Source organism: Pinus tabuliformis, chromosome 7 (assembly GCF_031772625.1).
Source record: "Pinus tabuliformis cultivar Carrire ecotype Pingquan chromosome 7, CPIR1, whole genome shotgun sequence".
NCBI lineage: Eukaryota > Viridiplantae > Streptophyta > Pinopsida > Pinales > Pinaceae > Pinus > Pinus tabuliformis.
The window spans coordinates 437,789,891-437,801,152 of NC_142293.1; the positions used below are offsets into that span (position 1 = coordinate 437,789,891).

The 11,262-nt window shown below is 36.3% G+C and overlaps 1 protein-coding gene across 1 annotated transcript; it reads left to right on the plus strand.

Annotated features, from left to right (window-relative positions):
• The first annotated feature begins 2,349 nt into the window (after positions 1-2,349).
• On the plus strand, positions 2,350-3,320 carry LOC149247850 (uncharacterized). Its single transcript, XM_089455951.1, has 2 exons — positions 2,350-2,612; positions 2,806-3,320. Exons 1-2 carry the CDS (start codon positions 2,498-2,500, stop codon positions 2,934-2,936), a joined length of 246 nt encoding a protein of 81 aa, XP_089312077.1. The 5' UTR covers positions 2,350-2,497; the 3' UTR covers positions 2,937-3,320.
• The last annotated feature ends 7,942 nt before the right edge of the window (positions 3,321-11,262 follow it).

The following is an 11,262-nucleotide window of genomic DNA, read 5'->3' on the forward strand; positions in this document are numbered from 1 at the left end:
GAGGGGCACCCATATCAAGCCAGAGAGGCATGAGACAACGTACCGAGAGCTAATTCATTTCGCTTGTGAACATGCAAGGAATAGAGGAGAGATGGCCCGACCTGCACGTGGAAGAGGACATGACAAAAGGGGGAGGGAGTCTACTTGAGCCACAGACCCAAGAACTTCGAAACCTAGACATGGGAGAAAGCTCGTAGAATGCCTGATCAATGAAGCGACGACAACCTACAGGGAAGGAATGGATGCAGGAATCCGTAAGCTTCTGGACGAATGGGAGGGGAAAACAGGAGGATGAATTCGAAGAGGAGATGGAGAATTGGCGGGTAGTAATCCTGGATCCCGAGAATACCAGGGGCAGACTCACCCAATTTAAACAGACCCTCTATCTGTACTGGCTCATGAAAGCCTTATGGGGAAGGAAATGGAGCAAATTTAAGTGAAGATGGCTACAAAAAAGACTTGCAGACGATCCAATTCCAGCTGCACAAGCAGGACATCTGCCTAGACAGAATCCAAAGGCACATCCCTTGCATCATTGAGCTAGCTGATATGCCTGGCGACTCAGCCAATGACCCGGCTCCGGTTGAGTCTGCCTCAGAAGGACAACAGGATTAGTCAGTTTCTTGGGTGTTTTTTTGTTTCTTGCGGGTAGCATTTACTTTTAAAGATGCATGCTTATGATAGATAGACATATAGACTCTTATCATGATACTGATATGTATATAGCTTGGTTAGAACGACTAATACTATATTGTTTTTGGATGGCTTATAACGAGGATAGGTGGCCAACAGACTTGGTTTCCCACTAGGCAAGTTGAGGCCACCTATCTCATATATGTGGTGTAAACTTGCTTTTTATAAATAGAAAAAGGAGGTCCTGCCAAGCTTAACATTTTTTTTCTTCTAAAATCTCAAGTAATCCTTTGCCAAATTTAATTCTAGGAAATATTAAACATGATCATCATATATATATATATATATATATATATATACCCGATCCCGGGTGACTTTGACAGACAGATTAGATGCCCTTGGGTCGCGGTATATATATATATATACCACGACTCAAGGGCATCTAATCTGTTAGAGTCACCCGATGATCACACTCGGCCTGGACCACACTAGTCCTAAGCTAACTAGATTTTTTAGCATGTCTTCTCCCCCTCGCATAGGCACAACCACTCTCATGAGGTTTGATTCTAGGTCACCTTGATAAGGAGGCCTATCGTCAACCGATTGTGCTAATAGACTTGACATCATCAAACCCATTGTACTAATAAAATGTGACATCATCAAACCCATTGTGCTAATAAAATTTGACATCATCAAAATATAATTTATTTAATATGAACTAATAATTATTATAATAAATATAAAAAGTTGTATTAATATTTATTTAATAAATTTTTAATTAAAACGATATGACATTTTGATGGTTGTATTTACTGGAAAAATGTTTGATTAAAAAGGAAAAAAAAACAAAAAAGAATCTCAATCTCATTACTTAAGGTTTCGGCTCACTTCGGTTATCACAACGGCTAAGGGAAAATACAAATTTCAGATCGATTTGCCATCCCAACTAATAAATACAAAGACATATTAGTTCAATTTCTCAACATATAAACACAATATTAAAAATATAATTACTTATTTTATTTTTGTTTATTGAACAAAAATATAATAATTATATTATTTTAAAGACATTAAACATTGTAATTTATACTTATTCAATTTGATGATGTGTATATGAGTTGGTTTCTAGTTTGTATGAAATTTAAATTTTATTAGGTTATAAGTTAAAATTTTGTTAGGAAGAGTTAAAAATGAGAACTATCTCAAAAAAATGTTTGTTAAACCAAAGCTTTAAACACTTCACACAATTTTAATAATAATATCCCACTAATGATGCTTAAACTCAACCTTATATGGGGTTAATAAAACATTTTTTTTTGTACTTTTTTGAAATAATCATATTGCTGGCTCTTAACGCACAGTCCTCACCTACCTCAACCTATCAAACAAAAATATCAATTCTCACCTTACTCCTATCAACTTAGAGACTCTGTTATAGACATTTATTGAAGTCTATCTCATTACGTTAAGATAAGTAACTAAACCTACAATAAACAAATTGAGTCAGTGACATTCCCATGTATTTATATAATATCAGCCTTTCTGGTTTGAGAAGCGATAGGACAACTGTTGATAACTACCCTAAATTAGTTTATGCAGCGTTAGGTCAGATAAAGATTGTGAGATGTAGAATGATGTGATCGGATTCCTGACCGATGCGGATACTACTAAATAATCAACCATAAAAATCATATGTGAGCACATGGCCAGCGAGACGAAGGGGACATCCGTGCCTGTCGATATTCTTCCTCAGATTCCCTGCGAATATGCACATGAGGGTTATCAGCCTTCTCAGTTCAGCTGAAATTATTGGCCATTCCCTGGTCCGCCATGATTGTTTGAGCTGTTAAATCTAGGCAATGAAATGCCGCGTTCTGCATTTGTATTGATCGTTCTCTTCTGGGCCGTGCTTATGATTCTTACGCCTACGCTCATCCGCTGGTCAGCTGCGGCAAACACAAGTTCGCCTGTTTCCTCAGGCAAGTTATTTTTTTGACATAATTCTTTCCAATTAATCATATATTTAATTTTCGGTTGAAATTTAGAACCATCATCATCAAGCAGATAATTATTTTTCAGTGAAATGTATGTATCAGCTTGAAACACAGTCTTATTATTCTTATATTACAATTTGTTGGTAATTAATTTATGTATTTCATTAAGCTGATGCAGAAGCTATGGCGTTGCGAGGCGAAAGAAAAGTAGAAATTAAGACAAGAAGGCTGCTGGTTCCTGCTGTTTATTGGGCTGCTGCGCCCTCTCCTGCCAATACTCCTCTTCATGTTCTTTTAAAAGGCCGCTGATTATCAGAGAACTATATTGTTTTATATATTTATTATTGTGTCATGATGATTATCTTCATACCGCAGAACATGTCAGCAAGTAAATTTCTTCCATGCCCTCTGCCTCATCTGTTCAGGCGGAGGCAGTCTTGAAGAGTTATTCATTGTATCATAAATGCTTCTGCTCCTTCACCCTACATAATAGGGTTATGCTACAACTTCTGTGTGAGCTTCATTCCATAGATAATAGATGTCTCTTCCCTGCTGAATGAATTGCACCCAATCCAAACGCCTTACTGGTTATTTTTGTTTTTTATATTAATGTTGGTAACTGGCTTACCCATGTAATAAGTTTATGTATGGAGGAAGATGTAATTAATGTGAAGTAATTGAGTTATTTATGTGTGGAGGAAGATGTAATTAATGGGAAGCAATTTTTTTTTTTCCACATTTATGTTGGGAAAAGATGTAATTAATGAGAAATAATTTGAAAATAAAAATAAAAATTATATATATATATATATATTTGGATGAGTAATTTAATTTTTTTATTGTCAATAAAATTAGTATTTTTAAGTTTTATTTTAATATCAAAATTTTATAAACAATTGTATGAAAACTGTATAATCATCTTATATTTTAGTGAAAATTTCCAATCTTTTAGGATGAGTTCTCGCTTAACCAAAGGTATACACGCTCTTTGGTTGAGTGTGCACTTAACCGAAGGTGTACCATCACAACAATATGGATATTGCAAAAAATGTAATAGTAGTTGGGGTATTTGGGGTGTCTATATGATGTGGGAGTAGGGTTGGAATTTAAATTTTGGGTGTTTATGTTTCCCCCAACATCCCCATTTGGGATACAAACACTGCTTTACCAAGACCTTTGAAGACCTTTGAATTAGGAAGATAACCAGCGTCCACACCCAACATACAGTAAGAAAGCGAAAAAAACCATAATGGTTACATTGAACTAAAATATAGAAATCACAACAATCTTCTATGTAGGTCAATCTAGTAGTACTTGTCTTCCCAAATTAGAATAAGCTTGAAACCTTATAAAGAAGGAATCAAAGAGAAGATCCCCGAATCTCGACCATGAGCATTGAACAACCACGTAAGGAATCTAGAAGCATGCTAATCCTTTGATCTCAAACATCTCAACTAGATGCTAGAGTGTCTACTAGTGAGATTTATGGGCCCATTTGTCATTGTTTATTGGAAACAATTGTATAAGTTTACTAGCCCTTGTTGCTAAACTTAAACCTTCATTAGTAGCTTCCAATATAGTGATTAGGCTTCACAAATGTAATCAAACTGTAAGATTCATGGTGTCATTTAATGATTTACCTCTTAACCTTGGAAATTTGTCTAGATCAACATATTAACCCAATGTTGTGTTAAAAATGGGATTGTAAGAGTGAAAAAAGGAAGGGTAAAAGGGAAAAAATGGAGTAGGATAGCAGCAAGAATGTCTCCAATTATCGAACTCAACATCTTCCCCAACCCTAAGATTTTGTGTCTCCTCACACAGAAAGGGGAAGCAAATACCAGACTACTAGCTTCATAAAAATACTTCCATACACAATTCACAAAATTTGAAGACCTTGTAGGTTCATTTCCCAATATTAATATTTACCTAGACATACCGAACCTCTACATGTCGTTCAAATTATTTTTCATATTCTTTTTATGAACTTGCAGATGATAGGTCTACATGTGCCATCTCTTAGCCTTCCTAGTATTTCTTTTGTTTTCTCTTGAACTCTTCTCTAGCTCCTCTGGAAGCTCCTCATTCCTTCTTCTCAAGGTGGCATTTTTATGTTTAAGGTACCTATCGAGGACGTTATATTCCCCAACATTCTGCTTCAATTTTCTAGTTTTCTTAATCTTTTCTTTCAGCTTTTTACTCTGCAATTCAAAGGAGGATGACTCTAGATAATCTACTGCAAACTTATAATAGCAAGAAAATGAACATGGAGGGGATATAGCCTCATAGTATGATAGTTTCACCTTAGCCCTTTTTGTGTTCAATTTCTCTTTATAAGAAAAATAACAATCCATTACAACATATTTTGAAGGGCCTTTACTAGAACCTTGAATGGCATCCTTCAGGGGTGACGAAATCTTGCATATTAGCCACTTTGTTATTAGGAGGAGGAGATGCTTGAAATGGGTCAGCTTCTGAAACATTTTGATCAGGGGATTCATGAATATCAATGCAGGGTTTGGGTGACACAAGTTTCTTCTTTAGCGTAATTCTCATCATCGTTCTAAGAGGATGCAAGTTTCCAGATTCCCTTGTTTCAGTTTTTCATCACCTAAATATTTAACTTCTTTTTTCTCATCCTTTAATTTGGAGCCCTTGACAAGGGTTTCGATAGGTTTTCCTCCTAACTCTATCCTAGTCACCATAAAGGGATCCTTGAACTTGTTCACGGACACAAAATTGTCCCATGAATACACTCTTTTCCTCAATTTCTCCATGATTAAAATATTAACAAGACCATAATGATAGAACCAATATCTAATCTATGATGGGGGATTCCTCTGAACCCCCTGTGCCTGCATGCAATGCTTCTCCAAAGAAAATAGGAGAAATTAATATATTGATTTGACTCAAAATCTAACAAAAGCCTAATAGGATAGAGGAATGTAATGGCATACTGAACTTCATATGTCACAAAATTCTACATGATATATAACAATTAATGCCACTTCTCTACAATGGACCATTCAGGAACACCTTTCTTCTAGTTGGGCTTCAAACTAGATTCAACAATAAACTTCCACGATACTCCCCTTAAGACCTGCTTGTTCTTAAACCATTTCTGTCCTTTCTGAGGGGGACCTATAGCTTGAGCGATGAACCCCTATGAAATGATCATTACCCGGCTACCCACCTTAGCTATTCTTCCATTAAATCCCTCAACGAAGGCCTATGTCACCAAAATATCAAACCCTTGGAACTGTTGGAGAAAAGGAATCCAACCCGTGACTACCAATACAATTTTGATAACATCATATTCCATATATCCCTCCATTTCTTTCAATGTCCATAGCTTCTGCCTAACTGGGCCAAGTTTCCCAATCTTAATAACACTAGAAATCTCGAAATTCTTGTTGCCAACGAGAAAGGTGATTTTGGAATAGGGGATAGTAATATGGATGAGGGTATAAGGCATAGATCAATATATGATTAAATAAAGGGTCAAGAACTTAGTTAATATATAAAATTTCGGGAAGGAGTGCTCACATCACAACATGAGTTGGAAATTGATGACAAATAATACAACAATTTGCCATTGTTTAAGAATTAAACATAATGGGAGAGGGATTACAATTTTAAGCACTCATTTTAGGGATCACAACAAATAATGGGTTGTTAATGAACCATACATATATATATATATATATATATATATATATATTAAGCTTAATTGGTTATATATTTCCAAATAAATATTAGTGTTCGATACATCATAAAACCTATATTAACAATATGTTACCTTAGTTAGTCTTACCACCAAAGGCTATAGCAAAACAAGTATGAAAATTTTGAACTTTGAACACATATCCATATTTTAAACAATCTAAATGAACACAAGAAGTTTAAATAAGAAGACTCCTTTGGCTCCAACAATGACACAGTGATTGGATAGTTGAATGTGCAGTAGTGTATCTCTCTGATTGAACCTACATGAAAATGCATATTCCTTTAAACCTTTGAATTTACAAATTGGAAGTTATAGGGGGTACTACAACCATATGAAGTTCATGCAACCTGTATATAATTCCTAGATTTTCTTTTTACAAAAACCCTTTAAAGGTCACACAACTATCACAACTACTATATTTACGTCAAAATCAATCTAAAAACCATACTGAATAATTTTTACACTGGGTCATCATAGCACATGAGCCAAAAATAATAAAAGTATTAAGAAGTAAGAAGAAAATTTCTTTGGTCTCCTTGTACAAGACTTATTTCCTTTCTAAGTGTTGTATATTTTCTACTGATGCATAGGGTTGCAACTTGGAAAGTTCCAAGACTAAAGGTGGTACAAAAATAGTAATGATCTATTTATTCTGATAATGCTAAGAGTGGGGAATAAAAGAATGGTAGAGTAATGGAAATGGTACTGGGATTAATAGTGAAAGGGACAATGGAATCAAAGATATAATGGAATGATAAAATGATGAATATGGGGATGACAGGGAAAAATAGGAATGGGGGAAAAGGGACATAAGGATAGGGATAATATAGGAGTATAGAAAAAGCATAGATGATCATATTGGGGGAAACAAATATGACCATCCTATAAAATGATAATGATAATAATGGTGGAAAATGTTGAGAAAAGTAGCTATAGTAGAGGGTAGCTGCTAATTGTATTAAATATTTGGCAAGATGGTTGTTCTGAGCTCTATAACGAGGAAGAATTTCACAAACCTATTTTGCTGCCACCAAAATTAAGAGAATCAACCTCTTTTAAGAAACCAACCAAAATGCTTAAAAATTAGCTATCACCTCCATTTTATTGAGTCATTCGGGGGGAGTCCACCTATCAATTACCTATTTTTGAAGCATGTATCCTATTCAATTGCGTTAGCAAGGTAGTTTTCACAATTGAAAACTATTTTTATCTTTACTTTTTGTCTTTTTATGATTTTTTTTCTTTTTTTTTAAGGAAAGAGAATAGATCAAGAAAAGTTCACAACAGGCTAGAAATATTCCTTTCCTACTATCTCTAACTTAGGATGCTACTTTATCTGTTGAATGTAATGTTCCTTGGTGATCTAGACTATGCAAGAACACAACAAGAAATAGAAATAAACATAAACATAGAGATACAAAAGAAATAAATTTTCATTTCATTAATATCAAAGAATTGAAAGATGTTTACAAGCAGAATGGAAATAAACTAGCACGGGCCATGGTAGCTTATCTCTGAGAAGAGATGTGGTGGCTACATGCCTCTGAACTATGTTACAATGAGGCTCAAGGGACTTGTTATTATTGAACAACAACGGGAAACCCTAAACTACCAAAATCATAACCCTAGGATATGGAACACCAAGAGTTTGTGGGCCCCATTTGGGTTAGTTGGGAAGCCAACTTCCTGGGGTCGTAACTTGGTCATATGATCTTTGTTTGGCATGTATGATACCTCATTGGAAATATCTCTCTATTTACTATAGGATTTCTGGCAGGCCCTTTCCTACAACTATGGGCCTACTATGGACCTCAAAAAAACTCCATTTAGGGGGTCAAAACAACTTCTTAAGTTTAGGGCCCGAAAAAATACTAAAAATAGTAGATGCTGCTATAATCAAGGAAACTGATGAAGCAGATTAGAGGTCTAGGTGGAATAGGCAAGTGGCCACCAATATCCATCTGGATCAGTCTCCCCCCCCCCCCCCAAGGAAGAAATGGTCCCCATTTCATGTAGAGCCTCCATGACGTGAGGAAAGTTCTGTTGAACCTAGTTCCCGATGAACCACTTTCCCTGGTGAAGGAATTTGCCTACTTCGGAAACTTGATATAGATGGATCCTATGATGGCGAGTGTTCTTGATATGCATGTCCATGATCCTGTAAGTTGTGACCTGTTTGATGCAACTTAGGTTGAGCTTTGTTGGTGTTGCTCAACAATGTTGTATGTGTCCAGTAATGGGGGAAAGTAAGGTCGCAATCGGTCCACATTAAATACTAGGTGGAAGCTAAGGAATGGTGGAATGCTGAACTCGAAGGTATTAGACACAACAACCTTGATGATGGTGTACACCCCATATCAAAGTGAGAAAAGCTTATGGTGGGCCCCAACAAGGCACTCCTTCTGCAAATGTAACCAAACTTTATCATCCACCTAGAACTTATGTGGCACCTGATGTTGATCATGACGCTGCTTGTACTTAGAATTGGCTCTGTTCAATATGTTATGGACCTGTTGGCAGATGTGAAAAATGCACTCAATGAAGTTGTTAGCCCTATCAACTTTGGGCTAGACATGAGCCGAATATGCCTGAGTAGCTGCAAATGCTATGACCACATCAATGGGACATAGTGGCTGAAATCCTAATCCCACCTGAAAGGGGTTGTGGCAGATTTAGGTATGCATAGCTGTATTGTAGCTATTCTAGACATAGGGGAGGCTTTCATCCCATGTGTGTGGATGCTTTGAGTTGTACACGTGCATAATGTGCACGATCATCCTATTGACGACTTATATTTGGCCATCAGTTTGGGGGTGGAAGGTCATGGATTTAGTGAGCTTGGTATTTAGCATCAACTAGAGGCTTGACTGAAATGTACCTAGGAACTTTTTGTCCTAATCTGAGATAATGGACTGTGGGATCCAAAAGTGTACCCACACTCATTCAAAGAATAGCTTAACAATGACTTCTATTGTGATACTTGATGAGTCCCATCAATAGGTATATTTTGAAGATCATCATGCCATCCACTAGCCTTAAAAATTTCCTTCTCTCACATTAATTCACATTTTTTGTTATGTTATGATTAGAAAGAGGCGTAAAAGGTGTTTGTCGTACTATGTGGCCTAATATGGTTTAATTTCCAGATAAATAAGCATTTTTGAGGCAATTAATATGCATGGGCTTTATGGAGACAACCAGGAGAAAAACTAGGGGGTTTGTCCACCTCCTTAACTCCCTAACTCATCTTGGGATCACAACATCCTCTCCCACCAATTTGAATTCATTGGTAGCCAAGTAACTCCTAGTACAAGTGAAGCTCAAGAGAGACAAGATCCACCATTTCCAAGATCAAGGAGGGAATCACTCCTAATTTCAAGGGAGATGTTATCAACTACCCTTTTGTATAAATAAATACAATCAAAATCCCACTAGTATTGGAAGTTTTGATTCAAGTAGGTGTAGCTATTGAGATGAGAGCTTGACATTGTCATTTTGAAATTTTATATGATGTATGAGACCTTTACTTTTTGATAATGACAAGTTGGTTATTAAGCTGCATCTGAGTTAGTTTCAAAGTGTTGAGACTGTTGGGTTTGGGCCCAACCTAGAGGTTTTTGTACCTATTTTATATTTGTGTTTTGTTCTTGATTCCAATCATTTCATAGTTTCCTTCATTTTAGTAGAGGTTAAGCTATAAAAACTTGTGGTTGCAAGCTTCTACATCACCCCTCTTGTGGGAGAATGGGTGGAAGGATTCATAATCTCAGTCCAAAAATATTTTGCTTATGATTTCTTGGAAATAGATGAATGTTAGATTTTGTGCTTCATATTTTCTTTCTATAGCTTAGATGTCAGTTTAGTGATTATAGTAGTGTTATGGCATAAAATAGATGTTATTTAAATTCAACTCATCTTTTCCATCACATGTTATATCACTTTGTTAATGATTAATGGATATATGCTTACGATTGGTTGCAGGGATGTGTTGATTTGCAGGGGAGGGAACCTCTTCCACTTCCATCTTGGACTCCTCCATGTTCTCTTTCCACTCCTCAATTCTGTCCCAAAACTCTGTTTTCATAAGTCACTTTTCCTAGTAAACTTAGGACACTATAAGCATTCATCCTACTACAAGACAAACCTCTGAGAGGTCATGAGATTGTCTAGGGGGGCTCAACCCAACATTCCCTCATTCTCTCTAATCTCCATCCACGTCTCCATATCCTCAAGACATCATTTTCACCCTAAAAAGCTTCTAAGAACCCCTCGTGTAGCAATACACGACCTCTTGTAGCAGCGACCTATAGCAAGCATATAACACCACTTTTCTTCACCCCTTCTTATCCCACTTCAACTTTAGCTTAGTCAAGATGAATAATGACCCCAAGTTGTGATTTTATGATCAGGGGAAACTCCTAGGCCACTCCAACCATTCATTTTCCTCACTGCAAAACATAGTAGAATTAGTTTTTTAATCACAAGTATGGTGCAAGTTAGGTTTCTTCTTTTCAAGCAAATGTGAACTAGGTAGATGATACATGCAAGTATGTTGGTAGTTTGATGAAATATGCAAGATAAAGTAGTTTCCTTTTTGCAAGTATATTAGCCCTTGTTCTTTCATGAATTGATTAATTAGCATCAACAAGTTGAGAAAATGGCATTTCCACTTTCATAGCTAGAAATAGTTTTCAATTGTACTTTCATCAACAAGCTTTCATTATAGTTCGGTAGGAGGAATGGTCTCTAAGCACTTTAATATAATGCCATGACTGAGGGTGGCATGAGTAGAATCCAATCTATTATGCATATAGCATTGTCACCTCTAAGTTTGTACGAACCTCGGGTTGATAATTTGAGTTGAGGAACCCTTGGGAGTTGCAACATTATTGGTGCAATACTAGGGCT